This window comes from Anguilla anguilla, chromosome 19, assembly GCF_013347855.1.
Source record: "Anguilla anguilla isolate fAngAng1 chromosome 19, fAngAng1.pri, whole genome shotgun sequence".
In the NCBI taxonomy this organism is placed as follows: domain Eukaryota; kingdom Metazoa; phylum Chordata; class Actinopteri; order Anguilliformes; family Anguillidae; genus Anguilla; species Anguilla anguilla.
Window position 1 is genome coordinate 15,663,498 of NC_049219.1, and position 27,905 is coordinate 15,691,402.

At 50.5% G+C, this 27,905-nt stretch overlaps 1 protein-coding gene across 3 annotated transcripts in view; it reads right to left on the reverse strand.

Moving 5' to 3' along the window:
- The window catches only part of LOC118218728 (dedicator of cytokinesis protein 4-like), a 129,217-nt gene that overhangs the window by 55,616 nt on the left and 45,696 nt on the right, over positions 1-27,905 (reverse strand). The window contains exons 17-53 of one of the 3 annotated variants that reach the window (XM_035401365.1): positions 27,442-27,595; positions 26,798-26,895; positions 26,627-26,710; positions 26,189-26,289; positions 25,023-25,104; positions 23,497-23,667; positions 20,538-20,730; positions 18,598-18,725; positions 17,566-17,700; positions 17,159-17,257; positions 16,912-17,006; positions 16,442-16,517; positions 16,209-16,309; positions 16,057-16,115; positions 15,680-15,828; positions 15,406-15,491; positions 14,857-14,883; positions 14,444-14,539; positions 14,097-14,157; positions 13,043-13,136; positions 12,636-12,784; positions 12,224-12,310; positions 11,698-11,802; positions 9,994-10,135; positions 9,346-9,512; positions 8,692-8,778; positions 8,251-8,427; positions 6,244-6,327; positions 5,466-5,585; positions 5,171-5,292; positions 4,605-4,725; positions 4,169-4,250; positions 3,646-3,755; positions 3,040-3,112; positions 1,865-1,984; positions 1,227-1,288; positions 38-469 (exon numbers count right to left, since the gene is read on the reverse strand). In XM_035401365.1, coding sequence (XP_035257256.1) covers positions 38-469; positions 1,227-1,288; positions 1,865-1,984; positions 3,040-3,112; positions 3,646-3,755; positions 4,169-4,250; positions 4,605-4,725; positions 5,171-5,292; positions 5,466-5,585; positions 6,244-6,327; positions 8,251-8,427; positions 8,692-8,778; positions 9,346-9,512; positions 9,994-10,135; positions 11,698-11,802; positions 12,224-12,310; positions 12,636-12,784; positions 13,043-13,136; positions 14,097-14,157; positions 14,444-14,539; positions 14,857-14,883; positions 15,406-15,491; positions 15,680-15,828; positions 16,057-16,115; positions 16,209-16,309; positions 16,442-16,517; positions 16,912-17,006; positions 17,159-17,257; positions 17,566-17,700; positions 18,598-18,725; positions 20,538-20,730; positions 23,497-23,667; positions 25,023-25,104; positions 26,189-26,289; positions 26,627-26,710; positions 26,798-26,895; positions 27,442-27,595 — 4,329 coding nt within the window. Of the gene's footprint in view, positions 1-6; positions 470-1,226; positions 1,289-1,864; positions 1,985-3,039; positions 3,113-3,645; positions 3,756-4,168; positions 4,251-4,604; positions 4,726-5,170; positions 5,293-5,465; positions 5,586-6,243; positions 6,328-8,250; positions 8,428-8,691; positions 8,779-9,345; positions 9,513-9,993; positions 10,136-11,697; positions 11,803-12,223; positions 12,311-12,635; positions 12,785-13,042; positions 13,137-14,096; positions 14,158-14,443; positions 14,540-14,856; positions 14,884-15,405; positions 15,492-15,679; positions 15,829-16,056; positions 16,116-16,208; positions 16,310-16,441; positions 16,518-16,911; positions 17,007-17,158; positions 17,258-17,565; positions 17,701-18,597; positions 18,726-20,537; positions 20,731-23,496; positions 23,668-25,022; positions 25,105-26,188; positions 26,290-26,626; positions 26,711-26,797; positions 26,896-27,441; positions 27,596-27,905 lie in introns of those variants that run through there. The other 2 variants (XM_035401366.1, XM_035401364.1) reach the window with 2 other exon arrangements.

The following is a 27,905-nucleotide window of genomic DNA, read 5'->3' on the forward strand; positions in this document are numbered from 1 at the left end:
GGCTGATGGTTTTCGGGGGGTATCAGGGAGTACAGCCCTACAGCTGGGACACCTTCCTGGGGAGGGCTCGTGGGCGGGGGAAGGGCTCGGCCCGGCGCAGGTCGGGGTCCAGTTTGGCGGAGCGGAGCTGGTGGGGTTTGGGCGGCAGGGCGGGGGGCTCGGCGCTGAGGGGGGCGACGGACAGGACGTGCGGCAGCGGGACGGGCCGGCGGGAGTTGCTGCGCTCGTACACGCTGTAGGGGGGCGGGGTCTTGTTCTCCCGGCGGACCAGCTCGTCGTTGCCCCCGGAGACGGGGGCGGGGAGGGCGTGGTCGCAGGGCGGGGCCTCGGGGCCGGACGTCTCCGAAACGCTGCAGCGGCTCAGGGAGGAGATGCCGCTGCTGAAGCTCCCGGACAGCGCGGGCGAGCCGGACGCCAGCCCCGCTGGCTGGCTCTCTGTGGGGGACGGGGTGCAGGGCGGGAGGGCGCTCTGCAGGAGCGGGCACAGCACCGAAACACGCAGGGTTACACAGGGGGGTTACGCACAGGCGCGTCCCAAACCCAGCCTGCTGCCTGCGTATCTTACACCAGCTGTACTGTCCTATCACATCCAAACCACCTATTCTAACTGCACAGGTCTGCACAGATTACTCCCAAAAGCGAACATGCCGTCACAGTGCAGTGACTTCAGCATGATTTAGCTAGCTTAGATATTTGCCCTGACCCGCTCGCTATCAGCTGGCTCCTGGAAGTAAATGCACAAAACCTCATCAAGTTGCAACCAATCAGATTGTATCAGTGTATGCCATCAGTCTTTTGTTTGCCAGGTACAAACAGCTGACACAGCGGACTGTAGAACAATTCCATCATTATAAATTGTGACCAGAGCAAGGACGTGGCACAGACAGCCCTACTGTCACGCTATCTCACTTTCCTCTCTGACCGCGTAAAGGTGAGAACTACCCGTCTGCATCCCCTATGAAAGGATGAGACGGTGAAGAGCGAAGAGCTGCAGTAGGGTCCTTAACACTGCGCCCTCCAACTTTTACGTGGAAGCTTTGGAAAAACTTGTCGCAAAGAGGCGAAGCATTGTGGAAACTTAATGAAGCATTTACAAAATATTGCAGTATATTCCATAAATGCATGCAATGCCCTACAACCCCCCCCCCCCCCCCCCCACCCGCACCAAAAATAAATAAATGAATAAATAAATAAAACATTTTAATCCTTGTACTCGGGCTACAAACCTTTTGAGGCGACTTGGGCGGAGCGGCAGGAGAAATTGAGATCAGGTTCCTCCCCGGTGACCCTATTCACACGCAGAACACACACACATGCACACACACACACACACACACACACACACACAGACACGCACACACGTATACTGAGTTAAAACCGGCACTGTATTTGGGGGGGGGGGGGGGGGGGGGGGCTGGCAAAATGAGCAGGATTGTAGCATGGTAGCAAGATGGTATCATGTACTGGGCACACAGGCTATGAATGGGAACAATGCAGCAGTTCTCCAAAGAGTGTGGACAGGAAGGAGGAAGCGACAAGTGTGCAGTCTGAGCCAATGAGAGTGAGCCAGCAGGAGCAGGAAATTATCCCGAGCCAATGGGAGTGAGCCAAAAGGAGCAGGAAATCATCCTGAGCCAATGAGAGTGAGCCAGCAGGAGCAGGAAATCATCCTGAGCCAATGGAAGCATGCCAACAGGTGCAGAAAATCAGCTTGAACCAAAGAGGCTGAACAATTGCAGGAAACAAGTTTGAGCCAATGAAATTGGGCCAGCAGGTGCAGAAAATCGCCCTGAGCCAATGGGAGCGAACCAGCAGGTGCAGGAAATGCCAGGACCATAGCAAAGACACGTTTTCATTGGTTTACCTGGGTACGGCGGCCTAGGAGGGAGAGGGGGCGATACCAACTTGCCCACAGTGTCTGATAATTGTGTGTTAGCTTCTTTAACACAGTCTAGACTCCAGATAGCTGGGGCAGGGTGCACTACTTTGATATACAAAAGAACACACCAGGAGATCTGGTCAGTTACAACTCATCAACAACAGCCTGAAGGACTCTTTAAAGATGAAGCTCTTTAAACCGAAAATGATCACATTGTGAGGAAACGAAGCTTCACGTTTCACTCGATGCCTAATTAATGATAAAACACCCTGAGGATACGCATCGATCATTTAAACTCAGCAGATATCAAAGGCACTTGTTTTCCTGTCGAGTTAAAACTGATCCAAGCGGTCTGCAAAACTCTTGTTTTCTCTGATGAGCAAGAAACGATCATTACGCCCTGTTCCAACAACCGCCGATCACCCACTCCTGCAAACCTGGACTTTACAGAACCTGTTCCCAAATAAAGAACGCCCATTTTTAGAAAAAAAACAAAAACTCTCTAACCCTCAAACATCAGTTCAAAGAAATAAATCAACAACTGCCTTCCAACTGCAGTTTGAAATCATTCTGTAGAATGCGGAAACAATGAACCATGACAAGGCCAGAAAGTATAAAAGACGTGCACTGGAAAATATTATTTGACTTGGACATCATTTACTCAAATGAGCCCTCCTTTGAAAGCAAACAAGTGCATCGAGCTCAATACCCTGAAGAGCAGGGCCGCCCAACCCTGTTCCTGGAGATCTACCATCCTGTAGGTTTTCATTTCAACCCTAATCTTGCACACCTGATTCCACTAATTAAAAGATCTTTAGCTGCCGATTGAGGTGTGCTTTGCTAGGGATGGACTGAAAAACTACAGGAAGGCAGATCTCCAGAACAGGGTTGGGCAGCCCTACTCTTGACTATGAATATCAGTCATACTGCAGTAGTTCATAAAAACAAAGCAAATCATTATTTTCAGGGATGCCCGTTAGTACGTTGAGTGTGTATGAGAGAGTCCCTCACACGACACTATGCACAATAATTTAAAGAATACCTGCATTTTAAACAGTCATGGCATTAATAATTTGACTGACCTGGCAGGGTAAAGACTAAGAGTCACTTTCATATGCATGCTAGCTGCTTTGGGATGGAGGTAAATGAGCCTACTGTACCTTTGTCTGGGGCAGAGAGATTTGGGTCACCGCGGGGTACGGCGTTTTCCCCAGTCAGGTGCGGAGTCATCCTCTGTGCAATGTGATGTCAGAACAGAAATCACACTCAAACTTCACTCCATGACCCTTCCTCTGACTGCTGAAAGATGAACTGTATGTTTTCCACAGCGATGATTACTGAACGCAGTAACAGCCTTTGACACCGTATGATGCATTACCTTTCTTTTCGTCTTTCTCTTTTTAATTATACCTGAAGCAATAGTAAACAGCCACACTAAAGAGGCCAACCTAAACCAAACTGTGTGGTGTTGGGATACACAGTCACACCTGTGCGAGGTTGAGGTATATAGCCTCACCTGTGCGGGTCTGTGGTACACACACTCACCTGTGTATGATTGTGGTACACACTCACCTGTGTGAGGTTGGGTATATAGCCTCACCTGTGTGGGTCTGTGATACACACTCACCTGTGTGAGGTTGGGTATATAGCCTCACCTGTGTGAGGTTGGGTATATAGCCTCACCTGTGTGGGTCTGTGATACACACTCACCTGTGTGAGGTTGGGTATATAGCCTTACCTGTGTGAGGTTGGGTATACAGCCTCACCTGTGAGGGGTCCAGCGGGTTGGCGTAGATGGCGTTGCAGGGTCTGTCCCGCGGTGAAAGGCAGCAGTTCTCTCTGGGCTGCTTGTGTTTGTCAGACAGCAGTGGGGACGCTGCAGGGGGGACGTGGGGGGGAACAGAAGCAGCTCTGTGGTGAATCCTGTGACTCCACAGGTACTCAGGACAGCCAGGTCAGCAGGACAATGACTGGGTTATCATACAGGCCACCCTCGTGTGCTAAACCTCGTTGACAGTGTACAGCTTCTTTAAGGAGAGCAGTGTGCAGGTGTATAGTCTCTCTCAGATGAGCAGTGTACAGGTGTGCAGTCTCTCAGATGAGCAGTGTACAGGTGTGCAGTCTCTCAGGTGAGCAGTGTACAGGTGTAGTCTCTCAGGTGAGCAGTGTACAGGTGTACAGTCTCTCTCAGGTGAGTAGTGTACAGGTGTAGTCTCTCAGGAGAGCAGTGTACAGGTGTGCAGTCTCTCAGGTGAGCAGTGTGGAGTCTCTCCTGTGTAACAGGTGTACCTCTGGCGCTGGAGGGAGTGGAGCTGGTCACGTTGGGAGAGGCGGAGTGATTGGAACTGAGGCTTGAGGTAGACGGGCTTGGCTGGAGAGAATAAAAAATGCAAAACAAAATTCAGTGAAGCTCATTTTCCCTGGCCTGCAATCACAACTAATTAACAAATGAGTCACTCAGGAGCTTGAAATATATCAGAAATATATAACGAAATATAAATATATACGGTTAATAATTTTCAAGTATATGTACGGAAAAGCTGTGTAGGCTTGTTTGGCCCCAATCTGAAATGGGTACACTGCAAGGCCCCATGGGTAATTGCCATGACTACGGGTTACACAGGCAGACAGAGCTCTGACCGGGGGCCTGTAGAGGCAGCGGAAGCACCCCCCCGCCCCCCCCCCCTTCCCGGCTCCATTTCGGCAGCTAAGCGCAGAGCGCTACCTGCATGTTGAAGACCTCGTCCGAGCTCTCCGATTGGCCCGTGATGTTGCTCACTTCGTTAGAGGCCTGGGAGGAGAGCGAGGAGGAAGAGTAGCGGTTCACCGGAGGGTAGCTGAGCGGACTGCCGGACGAAGAGAGAGAGAGAGGGAGAGAGGGGGGGGAGAGAGAGGAAGAGAGAGAGAGGGAGGGGAGGAGGGAGGGAGGGAGAGAGGCAGAGAGAGAGAGGGTGAGAGAGAGGAGGAGGGGAGAGAGAGGGGGAGTGTTAGTTACAATGTACACTTGTTTTTTATACTTTAATGCTTAATCAACAAAAGTTCTCTTGGCATGCAAATAAAACATGCAAATTTAAATGAGAAAGAGATAGATTAACTGATTAACTTTAATTAATTTTAATTAATTAGAAAGCCCATTCTGCTGATTTTATGAATTTTTTTAATGATGATAAATTATGCCTGCGCAGACGGACTAAGGCTTAGCTGCGCCTGCGCAGACGGACTAAGGCTTAGCTGCGTCTGCGCAGACGGACTCAGGCTTAGCTGCGTCTGCGCAGACGGACTCAGGCTTACCTGCGTCTGGACAGCACGCGGGGGCCGTCGGGGCTCAGGACGTTGGGGACAGACGCCCTGCAGGAGCGCAGGCTGCCGTTGGGAAAATGCACAGGGCTGGCGCACACGTACGGAGGAAACTCCTGAGAGAGAGAGAGAGAGAGAGAGAGAGCAGCATAGATGAGACACAAACAGAGCTGAACAGCACCGCAGTGGCATGAAAATGAGATCCCAGAAGCCTTTGCGGTTCTAAAGCAGCTTCTCGTTCCGTGCGGGACAGCAGCAGGCGGAGGCGGGCGGGGCAGTTCTGCCGTACCTGAATGCCCAGGCTGGACTTCATCAGGTGGAACTGGTCCACCAGCTTCTTGTGCAGCGGCCTCATGTCCTGGGGCACGAACTTGTCGTGCACGGCCAGCCCGTACTCCAGGATGTGCGCCTGGAGAAACGGGCCTCACTGTTACACCTCTGAACCCACACACTGAGCCCCGCTCACATCCACCCACACACTGAGCCCCGCTCACATTCACCCACACACTGAACCCTGCTCACATCCACCCACACACTGAGCCCCGCTCACATTCACCCACACACTGAACCCTGCTCACATCCACCCACACACTGAGCCCTGCTCACATTCACCCACACAGGCTCAGCTACAGCCACAAGACCTCCCCCTCACAGGGGGCGGGGTTTGAGGGAGTGAAGCAAGTCACGGAAAACAGACATGAATACGTTACAGTTAAAGTCTTGCACCTGAAAGGCTTACAATAGCAGGATATGGAATAAATCCCTATGAAAGTGTGGACTGCAGAGCAGTTACACACGTTTAATAAAAGATTTCACAGCATAGTTACTATTATTACTGTAATAAAATAATACTCACTGTAGGTATAAATGTTTCATAAATGACACTCAGGGTAGTTATAAATGTTTAATAAATGATACACAGCGTAGGTATAAATGTTTAATAAGTGACACCCAGCGTTGTTATAAATGTTTAATAAATGACACTCAGCGTTGTTATAAATGTTTAATAAATGACACCCAGCGTTGTTATAAATGTTTAATAAATGGCTGTGCTGCGTGAGGCTGACCTGCTCGAACATGAGCTCCCGCAGCCGCGCGATCTTCTCGCCGTCCTCGGGGTGGCTGGCCACGTAGTCCTTTGTGAAGAAGGCCTGTGGAGAGGAGGGGCGGGGCTCAGCTGTCACTCAAAATGAAGCTCCGCCCCCCCCCCCCAAGGAAAACCTGCAGCACTCTGCAGTAACACCTACATCTACAGACACTTTCAGAACTCATTATTATTATTATTATTATTCTGTCTTTGCATGTATATATATACACACATATATATATATATATATATATATATATATATATATGCATTGGCATTGCCATGATCTGTTAAGCAACCATGGGTATACAAAGGCGGTACACAAAAAAAAGTGAACATTATAATTTTTATGCTGAACTGAATGAATCTAGCTGTGCTCCCTGAGCCTCATGCACAGAGCACAGTGTGAGCTCTGAGAAGCGATGAATCCTTGGATACGGCCTTTTGTCTGTGAAATAAAACAGCTCAGAGGAGGCCGGGGTCGGGCCTTATCGCCAAACTTCACGCCCGGCGTTCCAGACGTTCCGCACAACTACAGGAGGACCGAAAAGGACAATACGAGCGCCGTGACAGAGCGACACCGTCCCGCTGAAAAATATAAAGGAATAAAAGAGCACATAAAGGAACAGCGTCCGAATCGGCCTCAGAAGGACACTCCTGTTTATCTCCAAAGAGACAGAAAGACACCGCACTAAATAAAGGGACAAATCCAGCGGGGAAACAGAAGATGCTATCAATAACTTGAGTCAATAACATCGGACTCGGCTACCCGTCACCATAACTACCACGCGCCAATGACGCTTAAATAAAAGTATTCTTTACACGCAATCGCATCATTTATATTCAATACTGGTTAAAGGAATTAAATCCGATCCACACAGGAGATGCTGTGGCCTTGAAGAATGGATCGTTTCCAAACGGCAGCCACAGACCACTCCAGCGACTGTCTAGCCTTTTTTTTATCAAGACCTTTTATAAATGAACTGATTAAGGCAAACACTGATGTGTTTTTCTCCCCCCTCCTTTAAGAAGAACGGCGAGTGAATTTATCTCAGAACTCCTCTCTGAAGTTGCAGCAGAGAGGAAATAATTACTCGGCAGAGCTGATGACAGATCGCACAGGCTGAAATGGCTTAGGCAAAGTTTGTTTTGGGATAAACTTTCATTCGGGCTGTGTTTAGAAGGGGGATCGGTACTCTGACAGCACTGTAAGAACACTGACTCTATCGCTGTATAACTATTGGCACTGACGTGCACAAATCCATAGAAACCCAACACAAACTCCAGCTGGAGCACAATTCCACAGACAGGGTGTTAATATCTGGCCCTGGTACAGGCGAGACACTTCTAAACCTGCTGCATTTTTCCCTCCACAAATCTCATCTCAAGCAACCTGCTGTGCAGGTTTCACCCGCTAAGTCCCCACTGACACTCTCTAGCAAGCCGGCCTTGTTCCAAGGGGGGGGGGAGGGGGCGGGGGGGAGAGAGAGAGACACGCGGGGCGTTTTAAACCGTGCGCCGGGTGAAAGATAAAACAGGTGCACCACCGCAGGGATGCCCAGGTGCAGAGAGAGAGAGAAAAATGAAACGGAAGCAGCTCGCACGTCGCAATTCTCCCAGGCATCCATCACTGTCCGTTTGACCTTTCGCGAGCGAGCCGCTGGTACTGGGCTCCTGCAGATGGCGGGTTAGCGGGTCGGCGCACTGCTGCAGTACCTCCTGGTAGCGGGTGGGTTAGCGGGTTAGCGCACTGCTGCGGCACTGTACCACCTGGTAGCAGGTGGGTTAGCAGGTTAGCGGGTCGGTGCACTGCTGCTGTACTGTACTTCCTGGTAGCGGGTGGGTTAGCAGGTTAGCGGGTTAGCGCACTGCTGCGGTACTGTACCTCTTGGTAGCGGGCGGGTTGGCGCACTGCTGCAGTACTGTACCTCCTGGTAGCGGGTGGGTTAGCAGGTTAGCGGGTTAGCGCACTGCTGCGGTACTGTACCTCTTGGTAGCGGGTGAGCCCACCGTTGACGGCCGCGTCGATCACGCCGTTCAGGCACATGGTCAGGGGGTTGACGTTGTTCATCTGGCGGGCCTGGCACTGAGAGATCAGCGTCCGCAGCTGCTGGTTCTTATTCTCAATCACCTCCATCGCATTCTCCAACGGGCTGATCTCAACCTGAACATCACACACACACACACACACACACACACGCATGCACACACACACACACACACACACACACACACACACACACATACACATACGCATGCACACACACACACACAAACAGAAACACTGTAAAAAGGAAACAGTCTTCCTGAAGACCGAGTCAAACCTGTAACTGTTTTTGCCTTTTGCTGTTATACAGTATTTACGAAGCCAGTCAGGAGAGTAAAAAAGTAGTGGGGCAGGGGGGACTGAGAGAGGAACCTCACTCACCACGTCCCGTTTCTCCACCTCAAACCAGCGCGAGATGCCGGGCAGACTCTGGACCAGAGTCAGCGTGGTCCGTTCCACCCACAGGCTCTGCAAAAACACATCTATTACACTAACACATACACAATCAGTGCTTACGACACACACACACTTATGTCCATAAGTGACACAGACACACACACACACACACACCCACACACGATCACTGCACATACGCATATGCAACCAAGGTATTTGAAAGGGACACGTGTAATCATGTTTGTTATTAATTTAAGCCAGCCACTGGAGGAAACCACAAGAACCTGTAGACACCATGTGCCTCTAAGCTTTGACGCCCTGGTCTACAGTGGAGGACTCTGTACAGCACACACGCCAACCCAGTCTCTTCAGAGCTCGGCCTACGCACTGCACGGGGACTGGGAGAGTGAATTAAGGGAACGGACAGAATTACTGATGAAAACCAGGACTGATAAGTGTTGTGTAATTACGGTGGTTAAATGACTGCAGATTGCACTGAACTGTTACGCCGCTCCACTCATCTGCCCACTCAGGGCTAATAACCTCCAGAAGATAAGACCCACTTTTTCAATTTGGCACGCCGAGAAGCGAGAACAGAGTGCATGCTGGGACGCGGGTCGGGGCGGGCGAGCTGCGCACCTTGAACTCGTTCTCCTTGTCCTTGGTGCCCTTGTGGAAGGGCCGGTCGTAGCGAAACTTCCAGATGTGGTTGACCTTGTAGAAGCTCTTGATGTTGTCGGGGACCCCTTCCCGCTGCAGGACGTCCTGGCTCTCTGGGATGGGGCTGACCGCGTAGATCTGCAGGTCTGGACACGTTCGCGGGTCAAGGCCCAAACGCACACGCTCGACACACACAGCCAGGAGGGCCGGGGGCCGCCAGACCGCGGCTTCACAGGAAGAACAGGACAGGAAGTGCAGGACAGAAGCACCAGCCGAGAGCCCGGCCCAGAGCCCACAGGGGGAGCTGATTAATTGTTACACGAGGATAACTAAGCGCCGTGCTAATGCTATTTGACTGGCCACCTCTGCGCTAATTTCACATGGGGGGGGAGTCACACATTACAGAACAGAGCTCTTCCAAAAAACCGTCCAAAACGATCGCAGCAGCTTTCACAGTGAGAAACAGCGACTGTTTCCTGTCTTACAGCTGGTTCTGCAGCTCACAGGTGTGTGTGTGTGTGTGTGTGTGTGTGTGTGAGAATGATATCTGACTCAAAATGAACGTGACCAGACACACAGAGAGTGCCGTCGTCCCCTCGCCCCATTTCTACGCGGTTAGCAGGATACACTGGGCGTCGGCCTGGAAGATGGTGTCGTCGGGCTGGTTGGCGTGCTGCATGGCGATGGCGTGGGGGAACTCGTTCAGCATGCGCTGCTGGAACGCCTCCAGACGCTCGTAGTCGTGCCCCCGACACACAAACTCCTTATTCTGCAGGAGAGGGAGACAGTGAGTCCCGCAGAGCCCTGCACACACGCACTTTATATTACATTATTATTTATGTATTACATTTACATTTTATGTGCAGATATTTACACACACTGGCATGCAGCAAACACACTGTATGTGTGTGTATGCAGCAGGCTAAAGCAGGCAGGCAGACATGTCCTTCAGAAGGGGCCTGACTGGCAGCTTTAAACAGGGCAGTGCTCGTGGCTGAGCAGCTCCCTGAGTGTAATGCACTGCATTGAGATGCAGAGCGATGGAAGGTAATTTGATGTAATGAGCGGCTCAGAGGGAGAGAGGCTGAGAGCATCACCACCAGCTGTGCAGGAGGACTCTAATCGATGATCACAGAGGAGCCACATTTACCTGGTTACCAGGCACAGAGCAACCATATTTACCTGGTTACCAGGCACAGAGCAACCACATTTACCTGGTTACCAGGCATAGAGCAACCATATTTACCTGGTTACCAGGCACAGAGCAACCATATTTACCTGGTTACCAGGCACAGAGCAACCATATTTACCTGGTTACCAGGCACAGAGAAACCATATTTACCTGGTTACCAGGCACAGAGCAACCATATTTACCTGGTTACCAGGCACAGAGCAACCATATTTACCTGGTTACCAGGCACAGAGCAACCACATTTACCTGGTTACCAGGCACAGAGCAACCACATTTACCTGGTTACCAGGCACAGAACAAACTGATTTCCCTGGTTAGCAGGCACAGATCAACCGGATTTACCTGGTTACCAGGCCTTTGCATATTATTTAGCGTTGTACACTTAAGCGATGAATCAACTAACATCTTTAAAAATTCCCCATTTCAACACACTGAACAAAGTTTCCACTGAAAAGGGGAAGCTGACCGAATTGATGAAGCCGTTCCTCAGCCTGAGTGCTGCACAGCACATTTCATTAAAGCAGATCAGATTACACTCAATGCCCCTGTACTCTGCTCCCGGCTGCCTGACGCAGGCACAGCCCTTTACTGTCTCTTCCACTCAGTCTAAATCTATTACCCATCACCGTTATAAAACCCCTAGAGAGAGAGCAGGGAAAAGCCAGCCCTAGTGCATCACCTAGTGGACATTACTGTCACTGCTGGTGAGCATCAATGCCCAAGTGCACACAGAAAAAAATAAATGAATAAATAAAATTCTTTTTCATTTTGAGACAAATGACCAAAAATAAAAAAGTTTGTTGGGTTCTTTTTCAAATCACATGGTAAACAAATATCTTTGGAGAGAGACATCTTTGTTTTAGAGCAATGCTGTTAAAAATCCTTCTAAAACCCGCGAGCCTCCCTCCCAGTAAATGCAGGAGGCCCCAGAATGAGAGCACAGGCAGTGGGAGTGCCGGGTCAGCGCTGAGTCACTACTGAACGCGGGGTCCATGCGTTTGGAAAGCAGTCCTGCGTGACATAAGCATCTGCGTGCCCACCTCCCAGCTGGGGTCTATTTTTAAACCTCAGAAAGAGAGAGAGAGAGAGAGACGGAGAATAAACGGCTTTAGAGGGAGGAGGAAGCACAGAGCACTCACTCGTAGAAAGAAGGGGAACTTCTTGCCGTAGAATCCGACCCTGAAAAACTCCGGCTCCAGCCGCTGCTGGTCCATGATCTTGTCGTACAAAGAAGCTTCCATCATCTGAGGAGACAGCGAGAGACCACGCTTGCAATACCAGCAGGGGCCAGAGGGGGCACTGTTCCCTAACGGATGCATTACAGGCATTTAGCAGACACTCCAATCCAGAGTAATTTACACAACATTCCATGTGGCATTTACATCCATTTATACAGCTGGATATATACTGAAGCAACACAGGTTAAGTACATTTCTCAAGGGTACAACTGCAGTGTCCTACCCAGGAATCAAACTTCTGACCTTCAGATTACAAGACCAGTTTCTTACCCGCGATACTACACTGCCTGCCGTCCTCATCCGCCCCACAAGCTCAAACGCACATTACGCAGTCACCCGCTGTGTTACTCCCACAAACCCAGACGCATCCCATCCACTTCAGCTCTTTGTTAAGGCAAAAAGAACAAAAAAAAAACAACATTCTCACCTTCATTTTGCTGAGGTTGCGGTAGTCATAGTAGGCCTCATACTGGTCAGCCAGCTCCCGGCACAAAATGATGCCGTTCTCCCAGCACTGTGAATCACAGGGTTCAGGAGACACATATCATCAGTACGTCAGTTCCAAGAGAAGCATTTGTTTTTCATAATACTGATAAGATCAGGACCTGCAGGCACGCAGGGCTTCATCCGAAAGGCATCGGTGGAAGCGTTCTGTGCTACAGTGCAGTGCATTTTAATACCACTTGGTGGCAGTAGAAGACCAACAGAAGAGCAGCCATAGACACTCTCTCCACTAGGGCCGTACCTGCCTTGCCCCTGTGAAAGTTCTGGATGATTGACAGGTGCGTACTCACCTTGCCCCTGTGGAAGTTCTGGATGATTGACAGGTGCGTACTCACCTTGCCCCTGTGGAAGTTCTGGATGATTGACAGGTGCAGGTACTCCTTCCTCTGCCACTCGCTCTGCATGGGGTAGCTGAGGAACTCTCTGAGCGGCCGGTCTGACCACTCCAGCAGCTCGTCGTACAGCAGCAGCGTGAAGGAGGCCTCTGTGGGGGGGGGGAACAGTGTCACCCCTAAACCCTGATCTCTGAGTTTAATCCTGTACCCCCACATGAAAACCTCTGTGTCCCATACTGTACATCCACAACTGCAGTAGGCTTGCACGTGCAAACACACACACACACTGCTGCGCACACACACACAATGCTGCACACACACGTACACACACACACACACACAATGCTGCACACACACGTACACACACACACACACATATACATGCGCACACACACACACACACACACCTGTGTAGTTCTGTGCTTTCAGGTGCAGGTCGTGCAGCTTGTGAATGTAGCGGATGTACATCTCCTCCTTGTTCAGCTCCGTTTTGTAGAAGTTCTGGGGGGGGGGGGTGTGGGGACAAGCAGAACACACAGATTAATTTGGCGCTTCACACTTTTGCGCTCGTGTGATATCAGTAAGGCTTCTGCCGCCAGCCCACACAGGCTGCCCGTTCGCTGCTCACCCGACGCTGCCAGTTGCATAACACAAACCTGCAGAAGTGCTGCAGCATTTCACAGCGCCGAGCAGAAAGCAGGGATTTAAACACGGCAGAGTAAAGGAGCTAAAGCAGAAGCTGAGAGCTGGGGGAAGCGATAAGCACACCCATTAGCACCTGAGCGGCAGAACAAAAACACACACACACACACACACACACACACACACACACACACACACACACACACACACACACACACACACACACACACACACACACACACACACACACACACACACACACACACACACACACACACACACACACACACACACACACACACACACACCACACACACACACACACACACACACACACACACACACACACACACGGAAAAGAATTACTGCCTCTGAGCGACTCTGATGAAACCAGCCAACTCACCTATGAACAGTGGGAATTAAAATGAGGCGGCCCACCGAACATAAGCCATCAAATGTCACTGGGCTTTTTTTACTGCAGGAAAGGCGCACGGTAATCACGTTTCCAGCTGGAAAAGCCATTTGGTAACGGAAACAGGCGCAGTGAGGTATTTACGCAGGGCCAGAGCAGCACGCAGGTTGTGCAAATGTGGATGCAGAAGGCAGAATGTCAGATATAAAAGACAACATGTAGAATTCAGAAAAAAGAATGAAGGTCATAAAAGACATAATGAAAAGGAATGCAGGATATAAAAGTGGCTCAGACAAAACATAGAATCTATTAAAAAGTTCATATGGGATATAAAGACAATTTAGGATAGAAGAGAATATCAGATATAAAGACAAAGGCTCAGTAAATGTGGAATGAGCTGTACTCACCAGGAGGCTGACAGTGCAGCCTATCTTTTTACCATCCACCTCTCCCACCTTCATACAGTCCCTGTGTGTGACACAGCCCTGATTAAAACACACACACACACACACGTCCTCACAACATGCATGTGTGTGAGTGAGACGGTATGTGTGACACTGTACATGTGTGTGACACAGCCCTGATTAAAACACACACACACACACCCTCTCAACATGCATGTGTGTGAGTGAGACGGTATGTGTGTGACAGTATACATGTGTGTGAGTGAGACGTGGTGTGTGTGTGTGTGTGTGTGAGTGTGTGTGTGTGTGTGTGTGAGTGTGTGTGTGTGTGTGTGTGGTACAGTAAGCACCTGTAATCCAGCAGTCTCTCCATCAGTCGTGTGACAGTAGCGACCAGAGAGACTCCGCTCTCTCTCCACGTCTCCCTCTCAATCTTCTTCAGCAGGCTGCGGGAGACACAAGCACAATCATAAGACTGTCCAACACCCCCGAAACCCAGGCATGTTACTGTCCAATACCCCCAAAACCCAGGCATGTTACTGTCCTCTATACCCCAAACCCAGCCACATAACTGTCCCCCGTCCACCAAACCCAGCCACATAACTGTCCCCCATCCACCAACCAGCCACATTACTGCCCTCTACCCGCCCAAACCCACCACATTACTGTCCTCTGTCACAATCAGCTCATCACCCAAACCCATCCCTAAACCCATCTAGCAAGTACTACGCAAGCACACACAGCATAGAAAACAGCGTCTTACCTAGGATACGGGCCAAACAGAGGAATTCTATTCCAGGAAGCATTGATAGGACAGATTAATTTTAATATGTTAATTGCAACACCCACCTCACATGTTACTACAATGTTAGTATGGGCAAAGACAAGGAAAGAGAAGAAAGCACTGTTGTTGGCTGGTGCTTTCAGTATGTGATATATCAGTAGAGATGCTACTAAAACAGATACCATTATGGCCTGGTAGAGCCCTATGATGCATAAGCATTTTTACAGCTTATCCGCAGTATTCTTCCATATATACTGACAGCATAGGCTCTGTGGTATAGGAGGACATATTAAAGAGGTCTTTGTGATGTGATTTGGGGCTTCAGTCTTACTGAAAGCACAAGCTAACGGAGATGCACCCACTCCAAATTCAATCCCACACACTCACTCACAACCTACTCACACTCAACCCCCACCCTACTCACACCCTACCCCCTCTCTACTCGCACTCCATTCCACACTCACTCACACCCTGCTCCACTGCACGCCGGGTGCTGCTGCAGGTCCTTGCTGATGCGCAGTGACCTACATGCTGTTGAAGAGCTCCCTGTACGTCTCGTCCCCTCTGCCGTCCGACATCAGGCTGTCCAGCTTATCGATCAGCTTGGCCTCCACCTACAGAGAGAAGCATCCAATACATACACACATCATTAAATCAGACCAATACAGCCAGCTGCAGTTCCCAGCTTTGCCACCAGGAGAACAGTGATCATGCTGGGGGGGAGGCACCTGTTTGAAGGTCTCTGATTGGCCAGGAGAGTGCTACCTGTTTGAAGGTCTCTGATTGGCCAGGAGAGTGCTACCTGTTTGAAGTTGCCGCTCCTCCGCTGCTCCCAGTCCATCATGTCGTGGAAGATGGGGATCATGACGTTGCGGAGGTCTGGCTGCGGGACCAGGGTCACCTCCAGGAAAGGGCCGATCATGGCCGGGATGAAGTTCAGCTTGTGCTCCCCTGGAACGTTCCAGAAAAAAATCCGCCTCAGCGGTAGCACAGCACTGCGGTTAATGAACTGGGCGTGTAACTCAGAGGTTGCAGGCTCAAATCCGAGGTGTAACACTGCTGTTGCATCTTGAGCGAGATATTTAACCTGCACCCTCTCAGCATTTATCACGTATCACGTATTAAATGGGTAAAAGTGTGACAAAGTGTATGCAAGCTGTGAACAAGCTCCTCTCTCACCCAAGTTCTGCCACATGCTGAAGACCTCACAGCCCATCATCACCCTCATATCTCCGTACCTACAGAGAGAGTGGCAGTCACAGAGAGGCACAGACAGACACCAGCATCCTAGCTCCACCCAGCACCATCCGTACGCCCAGACAGTCCCTTACTTTTCTAGAGCGTTCTTCCTTTTAGACGGGGAGAACTTCTCCAGCTGCAGGCAGGGCTGGTTTATGAAGATCACAGAGAGGTAGAAGTAGGAGTCCCACACCTAGGAGAAACACAGGCCCGTGCAGCGCATCTGAACAGGAGATTACACACCACAAAGGGCAGGGCAATTTACTGCCCAACGTCAGTGTGTGTGTGTGTGTGTGTGTGTGTTTACGTGACCATCTCCTCTCACCTTATAATCAAACTTGTCACTCAGGAAGTTCTTCCTCAGAGAGTCCGACAGGTACAGGACCGTGGTGATGATGACGCTGAAGAGGGCACGAGAGACACAGCCTCGATTAGCCTCAATCCGAACAGAGTAAATATGACTACAAGACCCAGACTGTACCCTACAGGAAAAATAAGTCTACAAAATCCAGACTGTACCCTACAGAAAAATAAGACTACAAGATTCAGACTGTACCCTACAGGAAAAATAAGACTACAAGATTCAGACTGTACCCTACAGAAAAATAAGTCTACAACATCCTGACTGTACCCTACAGTGTACCCCTGTAAGTTCACATAAGCTTACAGCTTTCAGTCTCCAAGCGTGTTTTCCACATTCCATTCCACATGGACTAGTCTCGTGGGGATGAGGTAGTAATACACAGTGCTGTAAGGTCATTACCCTCGCGCTCGGAGGCAGAAGCAGGCCCTTACTTGTTGGTGACCAGTCGCATGACGGTCCAGTCTTTGGGGAACATCTCCGGCCGGATGAGAATGCGAAAGACGGTGAAGAGCTGCAGGAGGAAGTCCTGACAGACCAAAAGACGAAGAGTCTAACTGAATTTAACATTTACAGGTATTAAAAAGAAAAGTTATTTTTAGCCTCACTGATATTTATTATTTGGAATATTTATCATCAGAATCAGCATCTGCATCATCATCATCATCAGCATCAGCGTACCCTCAGGTCGTCTTTACTGGAGAACCTTTCCAGAAGCTGTAGGTAGTGTTTGTCAGTCATCTGTCGAAGCAGAGTGAGGAGACACGCCACAAATTCCCCCTGAGCAGAGGAAACAGCGTTAGCATCCGCAGGGCTGTGGATCAGACTGAAACAGGCATTTGAAGAGGAGGCTTTTTGGAATGTTTTTTTCTTTTTCAAAATTCCAAGTCAGGGTTCTAGAACTCGCTGTCAGTTGCTTTCAGTTACCAGCAGTGACTGTGACATCAGCATCAGAATGTTCAGTTAAGAACAGTATAATCACATATCTGTGACCTCACACCTTAAAGGGTTAATAGTGTGACTATGAGAAGGTTGTGTCATCAACGTGCTCGTTACTTTTGAGGGCCTCAAGGGGCCAGGATTGTTACCGTGACGTCCTGGAACTGCAGACGCAAGGCGGACCCGGTGGACTGGGGCCGGTTGGTGATCTCCAGTATCGTCCTGAGCAGCACGGCCAGCAGGCTCTCCACGATCACCGACACCTCCTCGCACGCAGACGCCTCCTGCAGGCCGAAAGGGAACCAGGACAGGCGTGAGGCCCGGACTGTGCCGGGCGTCTCCAGGGTTACAGAGGGGAAGCGGCCGCCTGGATCCCAGCTGTCAGGCCTCATGTCAATCACTGTCGTCAGAGCAGCTCAAAGTCCCTTCCCCCGAGTCACACGTTTAAAGAGGGAATGAAATAACAGCAGCACAGGACACCACATGCACTCTGTACTGCTATAAATGATAAAACGATTATATGAGTTATTAAAACGTGGAGTCTCGGTGGTGCAGCCCTTAAAGCACTGTCTGCACACGCACTCTCGTTCCCCGTTCTTCCCGTCTCGCTACACCGTGCTGTCCAATAAAACTGAAAAGAAAACATTAATTTTACAAAATGTGAGAAAAGCGGAGTGCGGACTGTGCTTCCGTTTTCACACTCTATTTAGAGGAAACAATAGAAGCCCCAGCGTGCCAGCGCACAGACACGCTTCAGGCACAGGCTTTGTGAAAAACAGAACAAATAAATAAAAATGAAGAAACGCATATTTTTCTGTCACTGGCAATTTATATTTGTTTTTGTACTTGCCCTCCCGCATCCTGATACATTTTCTAAATCTCTTTAATTCAGTGGCGCATGTCAAATAGTTCTTTTTGTTGTTGCTGTTTGTTTAAAGAAACTGCCACAGTAAATGCCTGCTTTTTCCACTTCCTGTTCTGATGCCCGTAGTGACAGCACAGATATTTCATTCCCACTCTCAAGAGAAAATTCTCACGAGAAAGCTTTTTGGTTTCAGTTCCTCAGAAACGCTGCGATGGTCCTGGGTGGATAGTACTGTGTGGCGCACACGCGTAACGCGTAATGCGTAATGTGTAATGCGTAAAGGCAGTATCGGGGCGAAGGCCCAGGCGGTACTCACCGTCCCCTCCTGTCTGCCGTGGCAGAACACGGCACTGAGGACGCGTCCGCACATCACCAGGTCCCTCTGCTCCTGCAGGTGAGCCTGGAGGTGCCGCAGCACCACGGGCAGCAGCACACACCTGGACTCTGCAACGGGAAAGGACACAGGGTCAGGAGAACAGACAGACAGACAGACAGACAGACAGACTCAGGAACGGGCAGTAAAACTTGGTCAAACGGTCAGGCTCTTGCTGGCTTCCTCCAGCCCACCAGTCCAGCACAGAGAGACCCTCCTGCCATTTTACACATTTCACAACAATCCCTTTACAAAGGTCCTCTGTGTGCATTCACCTTTTCCATCTGAGCTCATTTGTACTGGGTCAAGGTAGACAGCGCATTTCTGTGCCATCAACACCAGTATAAAAGCATCTGACATGGAAGGCATCACGTATAGAGGTCCCAGTATCCTTATTTTTTAGATTCAGTGATCATATTTTGTCATTGAGAGAGAACTTTCTCGCCATGCCAAAGCAAAAGCACCAGATCAACACCAAGCTGAGGCACTCTTCCCTTCTGGGGCTTTCTGAAACCTCAGGCTCACAGGCCGTACTTCTCACCACTAACTGAGCGAAAGAAGTTAATAAACATCCACAGACTTCAGGCTAATGCTGCTGCACTCAATCCACACCCGCACAGTCCTTCCTGCAGTAGACCGAGAACAAATCAGTGCAAAATGAGGAAATATGAAATGAATTAGATGAAGGACTGCAATACCATGAAAAAAAATTTTTAATACTTTTTTTAAAACCTACTTTTCAAATTTAATAAAAAAGTATTACTTTTTTTTTTTTTTTTTCATAGGAGTGCAGTCCTTTATCTCATTGATTTATACTTCATGCGTCCCAGCGCCCAGCTGGACTGAGCGCGTTTCCTCTCACAATTTCCCGAAATGAGGAAATATTCAGATTCCACCCCATCCATTAACTGGGGATCCACAGCTCATTAGCTCAAAGTGGACAGTGCTAATAAAACAGGAGAGTCACAGTCCACTGGACAGCTCCTGTCAGAACCCCCCCATCTCACGCTCCACAGCGGACTCGGCTAATAAAACAGGAGAGTCACAGTCCACTGGACAGCTCCTGTCAGAACCCCCCCATCTCACGCTCCACAGAGGGGACGAGGGGACTCTGCATAAGCCACCGCCTCAGGACTCTCCCCCGTGCGACCAAGCGGAGGAGATTTAATTAGAGAGAGAGACGGAATAGCGCAGTAATTACACCGGTCAGGGCCGCTAATAACCACAGGAAAACAGACACGGCCACGAAAATATGAAAATTGATCTTGGCTACCATAGAAGACCAAACCCATAAAAAGCCAGAGGAGAAAGGAAATGAATTAACAATTAATGAATAAAACACCAATTAAAAAGATGAATACATATTACATTAGAATCATCAGGAATATTCATTAACTTTATTTCCTTGATTACGCTTGCCTAAATTCTGAAAATTGTACTACCAGCTATCATTATTATAGATACATTTGCAGGCATTTTGGTTAAGATGGGATAATTTATCAATGCAATTAAGAGGGACACTGTAGAGTAAGTGGAGTCCAACACCGGCACAGAAAATGCATGTGTGGGTATGTGTGCGTGCGTGTGTTAGTGTGTTATGGATGTGCGTGTGCATGCGTGCGTGTGTGTGTTAGTGTGTTATGGATGTGCGTGTGTGCATGCGTGCGTGTGTGCGTGTATGCATTTGTGTACGTGTGTGTATGTGTTTGTGCGTTTGCGTGTGTGTGTGCGTGTGTGCATGCGTGCGTGTATGCATTTGTGTATGTGTGTGTATGTGTTTGCGCGTGTGTGTGTGTGTGTGTGAGCGAGCGTGTGTGTAATTGTGCGTGAGTGGATGAGTGTACGCGTGTGCGTGTGTGTAGTATACTCATGTTACCATGTACCGGGGTTGGTGTACAGCTGGCTCTCCACAGTCTTGGCGATGCACTGGAGCTTCACGGCCTCCAGGGGGCACTCCACCTGCGTGAGGACCGGCAGGCTGCCCAGGGTCTCGCACACGAGTCCGGCCACCTCCCGCAGGCTGAAGACCTTCAGCAGCTCGCCGTACACCGCCGGGAACGTCCTCAGGAACAGCGCCTGCCCCAACGCACGGAACAGGGACATGTCAACAGAGCGCACGGAACAGGGACATGTCAACAGAGCGCACGGAACAGGGACATCTCAACAGAGCGCACGGAACAGGGACATCTCAACAGAGCGCACGGAACAGGGACATCTCAACAGAGCGCACGGAACAGGGACATGTCAACAGAGCGCACGGAACAGGGACATGTCAACAGAGCGCACGGAACAGGGACATCTCAACTGAGCGCACGGAACAGGGACATCTCAACTGAGCGCACGGAACAGGGACATCTCAACAGAGCGCACGGAACAGGGACATCTCAACAGAGCGCACGGAACAGGGACATCTCAACAGAGCGCACGGAACAGGGACATCTCAACAGAGCGCACGGAACAGGGACATCAACAGAGCGCACGGAACAGGGACATCAACAGAGCGCACGGAACAGGGACATCTCAACAGAGCGCACGGAACAGGGACATCAACAGAGCGCACGGAACAGGGACATCTCAACAGAGCGCACGGAACAGGGACATCTCAACAGAGCGCACGGAACAGGGACATCTCAACAGAGCGCACGGAACAGGGACATCTCAACAGAGCGCACGGAACAGGGACATCTCAACAGAGCGCACGGAACAGGGACATCTCAACAGAGCGCACGGAACAGGGACATCTCAACAGAGCGCACGGAACAGGGACATCTCAACAGAGCGCACGGAACAGGGACATCTCAACAGAGCGCACGGAACAGGGACATCTCAACAGAGCACACGGAACAGGGACATCTCAACAGAGCGCACGGAACAGGGACATCTCAACAGAGCGCACGGAACAGGGACATCTCAACAGAGCGCACGGAACAGGGACATCTCAACAGAGCACACGGAACAGGGACATCTCAACAGAGCGCACGGAACAGGGACATCTCAACAGAGCGCACGGAACAGGGACATCTCAACAGAGCGCACGGAACAGGGACATCAACAGAGCGCACGGAACAGGGACATCAACAGAGCGCACGGAACAGGGACATCTCAACAGAGCGCACGGAACAGGGACATCTCAACAGAGCGCACGGAACAGGGACATCAACAGAGCGCACGGAACAGGGACATCTCAACAGAGCGCACGGAACAGGGACATCTCAACAGAGCGCACGGAACAGGGACCTCAACAGAGCGCACGGAACAGGGACCTCAACAGAGCGCACATCTGAATGCTCTGCCAATACCACTCCTGGGGACAGAATTAAAGGCTGAATTAAGAAAACCTCTTCGGCCTTCCGCGCTACGCAAACAATCCAAACAGCTCACACAGCCTTCAGAGGGGCTTTTTACTTAGACAAATAAAAAAATAAAGAAAAATATCCAATTAAAAACTTTCCAAATATGCTTCAATGATTTTAATAAAGGATTTCTACCGTAAGCCCTCATATTCATGTTCCGGCAGAATTAATAATCTCAGTTCTGTTTATTTTAGAAACACACTGTGTTGAACACAGAAGAGTACAGAAGGGTCCCACAGTAATGAAAGGACTGAACACCACAGTAATGAAAGGACTGAACAACACAGTAATTAAGGGACTGAACACTGCAGTAATTAAGGGACTGAACACCACAGTAATTAAAGGACTGAACACTGCAGTACTTAAGGGACTGAACACTGCAGTAGTTAAGTAATCTCTTTCCCCACAGAAGCGTGAGCGGCGTCACAATGGCCCTGACTGAGCTCTGAGACACAGAGAGCAGCAGAATGGCCCGCAGTCATCGCGCGGCTCTCCACGCCCGTCGCTAATAGAAACCCGTGGCTCCACCCCGCCGCCCCGCCCCGCCCCGCCCCGCCCCGCCCCGCACTCAGCCCCGCACTCAGCCCTGAATCACGACCAGCATCTCTGGGCTTCACCGAAGGAATCCAGCGAAAAGCCTTCCTAAGGAACGTGGCGCTGGGAGGGATCAGCCGCGTCTCCCCCCCCGGCCCGATGGCATTTAAGTCCGGCCCTCTCGGTACTCCAGACAAATATTTTCCCAGAATGCTTTGCAACCCCTCAGCTGCGCTCTGCAAGCGCGTCTTTCTCGCGGCCGTGGCCTAGCAGACAGGATGGCATTTTCCACACGAGCCGAGCCCCGAGAGCAGGCAGCCTGAATTAGCCGCGCGATTATTTATCTCATTAAAGCGTTTCCACCTTAATCAGCGCACCAGTGCCGGCCTCACACTGCCCCCCCCCCCCCCCACTCGCACCGCCAGACTGCACTGCTGTCTACCGCCGTCTGTGCTGCCATTTCACATGGTCTGTGCTGCCATTTCACACAGTCTGCGCTGCCATTTCACATGGTCTGTGCTGCCATTTCACACGGTCTGTGCTGCCATTTCACACGGTCTGTCCTGCCATTTCACACGGTCTGTGCTGCCATTTCACATGGTCTGTGCTGCCATTTCACATGGTCTGTGCTGCCATTTCACATGGTCTGTGCTGCCATTTCACACGGTCTGTGCTGGCATCTTTATCAGTGTGGCGATTTTTGTTCCCGGCGTTCGTGTTTTTGCTGCCTGTGTCAGTATTTTTGTAGCCTGTGTCAGTGTTTTTGTTGCCTGTGTCAGTGTTTTTGTTCCCGGCGTTCGTGTTTTTGCTGCCTGTGTCAGTATTTTTGTAGCCTGTGTCAGTGTTTTTGTTGCCTGTGTCAGTGTTTTCTGCAGTCAGTGTTTAGTGCTTTATGTTCCTGTTGGCCGTGGAGGCCTGCGTTTCGCTGCCTGCGCAGACGCAGTGCTGCAGTCACCTGCGTGTGAGACACGGGGCTGGTGCCTTTGCTCTCCTGAGACAGGAAGAAGCGGACGGACATGAAGAGCTCGTGCACGCAGCAGCGGAACTCCTCCTGGTTCTGGCCGCCCGTGGCGCGGGCAAACAGCCGGCGGGACTGCACGATGTATCTGAAGATGTACTCCGAGGCCTGGGAGAGGGAGGGAGGGAGGGAGAGAGAGAGAGAGAGACAGAGAGAGAGAGAGAGAGACAGAGAGAGGGAGGGAGGGAGGGAGAGAGACAGACAGAGAGAGGGAGAGACAGAGAGAGAGAGAGACAGAGAGAGAGGGAGAGAGAGAGAGAGGGAGAGGGAGGGAGGGAGAGATGCGCAGTGATGATTAAAAAACAGGTGAGGTAAACAAACACAAAGGCACAGAGAGGCCGGGGGGCTCACCAGTGAGACAGCATCAGTGAGGGAGGGAGGGAGAACCCCAAATGAAAACAACTAAACACATTAGTTTCTACATTATCACCAGCGTACAAACTATTAGAGAGTAACGTGCTCTGTGATAAAGCAGGCAGCCCCAGGCCGGTCGTCTCACTGATTAAAATTTAATATCCGCAAATGTTGGGAAAGAGAAACGAGATCATGCAGACACTGAGTCAGAGACTCTGAGAATATAGGGGGTGTGCAGGGATACGTGCGTGAGTGTGTGTGTGTGTGTGTGCGTGTGAGTGTGAGTGTGAATGTGAGTGTGAGTGTGAGTGTGTGTGTGCGTGTGCGTGTGCGTGTGTGTGAGTGTGTGTGTGTGCGTGTGCGTGTGTGTGTGTGTGTGTGCGCGCGTGAGTGTGAATGTGAGTGTGTGTGTGAGTGTGTGCGCGCGTGTGCGTGTGTGTGTGTGTGTGCGTGCGTGCGTGTGAGTGTGAATGTGAGTGTGAGTGTGAGTGTGTGCGCGAGTGTGCGTGTGTGTGTGTGCGTGTGAGTGTGCGTGTGCGTGTGCGTGTGTGAGTGTGTGTGAGTGTGAATGTGAGTGTGAGTGTGCGTGTGCGTGTGCGTGTGCGCGTGCGTGTGCGTGCGTGTGCGTGTGAGTGTGAGTGTGTGCGTGTGCGTGTGCGTGTGCGTGTGCGTGTGCGCGTGCGTGTGTGTGCGTGTGTGTGCGCGTGTGAGTGTGAGTGTGAGTGTGAATGTGAATGTGAGTGTGAGTGTGAATGTGAGTGTGAGTGTGAGTATGCGCGTGTGTGCGTGTGCGCGTGTGAGTGTGAGTGTGAATGTGAATGTGAGTGTGAGTGTGAGTGTGAATGTGAGTGTGAGTGTGTGCGTGTGCGCGTGCGTGTGTGTGCGTGTGTGTGCGTGTGCGCGTGTGAGTGTGAGTGTGAATGTGAGTGTGAGTGTGAGTGTGAATGTGAGTGTGAGTGTGAGTATGCGCGTGTGTGCGTGTGCGTGTGCGCGTGTGAGTGTGAGTGTGAATGTGAATGTGAGTGTGAGTGTGAATGTGAGTGTGAGTGTGAGTGTGAGTATGCGCGTGTAACTGTGCAGGTAATGCAGGAGCTGTGTCTGTCTCTCACCTTGAGCACTTGCTGGATGTGGCCCTGATGCTCTGCGTCCACGATGCGGTCCATGTACCACTTAAGGACCTTGAGGAGATCCCTGCAACACAGCCACAGTGGCCAAGAATGAGCCGTGTGTGTGTGTGTGTGTGTGTGTGTGTGTGTGTGTGTGTGTGTGTGTGTGTGTGTCTGACTCCCCTGTCCTCAGGGATCAGCTGCGCTACACAATATGCAGTAGCATTTCTCAGGCAGAAGACAAACCAATAACTCCCGTTATTTTTGTCTAAAGTCTAATGAGAAACATTTATCCCCATTAGTATCAGTGCTCAGGCACACCCTGCATCGCTCCTGCACAGCTCTCTTCCCAGAATGCAGCAGTGGACCTTCGTTAAAACACCGCAGTCCAAATGGAAGAACCGGGGCCTGTGGTGAGGCAGGATTGCATTTTTCACCAAAACGCGCGGCTTTTGTGGAGATCAGATTCTGAAATCGGACGCCCCCCCCCCCCCCCCCCCCCCCCCCCCCCATCCCCCCCCCCCCCCCCATCCCCCCCCATCCCCCCCATCCCCTCCGCTGTGCCAGCGCTACACTCAGCTACTTACAAACATTCATATATATATATGTGTGTGTGTATATATATATATATATATATATATATATATATATATATATATATATATATATATATATATATATATATATATATATATATATATATATATATATATATATGCGTGTGTGTCTTACTGATATAATATATTCCGGCAGAGGTGCGACACGGGGAACGAGAGAGAGAATCAAAAGACAGCGTAATATTTATTCCAGGCATACATTTCATACTGAAATCTGGGACTCGTTTTAAAATCCCAATGAAAACAAATGTACTGAGAAAGAATAACCAGTTAAGGGCACAGACAGGCACACATTTAAATTGGGTTTTCAACAGAGAGGCGAAGAGCAGGAACAACCTCAGCGGAGTTATTACAGTCACAGCTGAGCAGTTTGGATTTAATGAGCCAGCCGAAAAATCCACGCTGGAAAAAGAGGACATCGACAGCAGCTGCAACGGTCACAATTTAACAAGGCCGGATTGATATCGCAAGCCCCCGCAGAAGAGCAGTTCAGACCGCACCACTTTACCACCGTCCCGCCACAAAGCAAAGTGAGCTTCTTATTTAACGCACCTGTAAGACAGCGCCCCAGAGAAGTGGCTCTCGATGTAGGTGTCCATGACGGGTTTAAAATGCTGGAACTTGCTGTCCTGCAGCAGGTTTATAATGTGAACCTGGGAGGGGGAGGGGGAGGGGGAGGGGGGAGGGGGGAGGGGGGTGATCAGGTGAATGCTAAGTTAAGTTGAAAATGCATACGCATTGCCCCTTATCTGGAATGCAGAGAAAGCAATACACTTTATTACAATATTATAATATCCCATGCAGTCAGTATTTTCAGTGCCCATTTGTATCCCAAACAGGTCTCCAGGTCACGCCCACACCCCCACCTTCACACAAACAACGAGTGTTTCCACACGCCCCCTTCAGCCAGCCCCCGTCCAGTCTGATTAAAGCCCACCCCCGCCCCACAGCTGTCCCCAAACACGGTGGGAGAAACCCCACAGGACCCACCAGGCAGTCGAACACCTTCAGCCCGTGTCTTTGGGAATTCTCGTCCAGGATGCCGAACAGCGTGTCCAGGGTGTCTTGCAGAAACTGCAGGGGAAGGAAAGAATTTTAAAAAAATGAAATTTGAGTGAAATCCACAAACAGAGCGCGTGCGTTGCCGGGCGGCGCCTCTACCTTGACGATCTCGGAGCCGTCGATCTCCTTCAGCTTGGTCAGGCTGTCGTTTATCCGCTCTGGGTGAGCTCTCCATTTCAGCAGGTCCAGCATGTCACCTGCCCAACGAAACCAGACCCCATCAAACACCACCACTGGATCCCCACCACCACCCAACACCAGCAGGAGGTTCCTCATGCAGATTTACCACTAACATTACCTGACAGGTTAGCCACATGCGTTATAAGGTAGCTAACACATCATTACATTACAGGCATTTAGCAGACGCTCTTATACAGAGCGACTTACACAACTTTTTACATTTTTACTATTTATACAGCTGGATATGTACTGAAGCAATGCAGGTTAAGTACCTTGCTCAAGGGTACAACGGCAGTGTCCTACCAAACCTGTGACATTTAGCTTACAAGACCAACTCCTTGCTCATTATACTACACTGCAGACCAGCAGGTACATGAGGGCTGCAAGATCACTAGCACATGAGCTGTATAAGAGCACAGTGTGCATTAGCTCTCCTGTGCTGGTTTTCCTGTGCTGTCTCTGGACGTGTTAGTTTTTAATAATGGCAGGACAGCGCAGGTTGGGGGGGGGGGGGGGGACAGAGCGCGTCGTGGGGCTCATTAAGCAGCGGGGGGGGGGCCCACCGTTCTGAGTCAGCTTGGTGGAGCAGAGGAAAGACGTGACCCAGAAGGACTCCTTGCCGCTTCGCGCAGCTTGATTGTTTCCTGGGAGACTTCCTTTGGAGAACTGAAGCTTGAGGTAGCGCGCGGGGTCATGGAGAACAGCACTCTCTTCACACTGAGAGAGAGGAGGGAGGGAGGGACGGAGGGAGAGAGAGATTGGGAGGGAAGAGAGAGAGAGAGGGAGGGAGGGGGAGAGGGAGGGAGGGAGAGAGAGAGGGGAGAGAGAGATTGGGAGGGGGAGAGGGAGAGAGGGGAGAGAGAGATTGGGAGGGGGGAGAGGGAGAGTTGGAGAGAGAGGGAGACAGAAGGAGTGAGAGAGGGAGAAAGAGAAAAATAAATCATCAATATACTGCAATTATTACTACCAATTAATTGCAGTTTCACAGTACTTGCTCCACTGGCAATATGTATTTATATGGCATGCC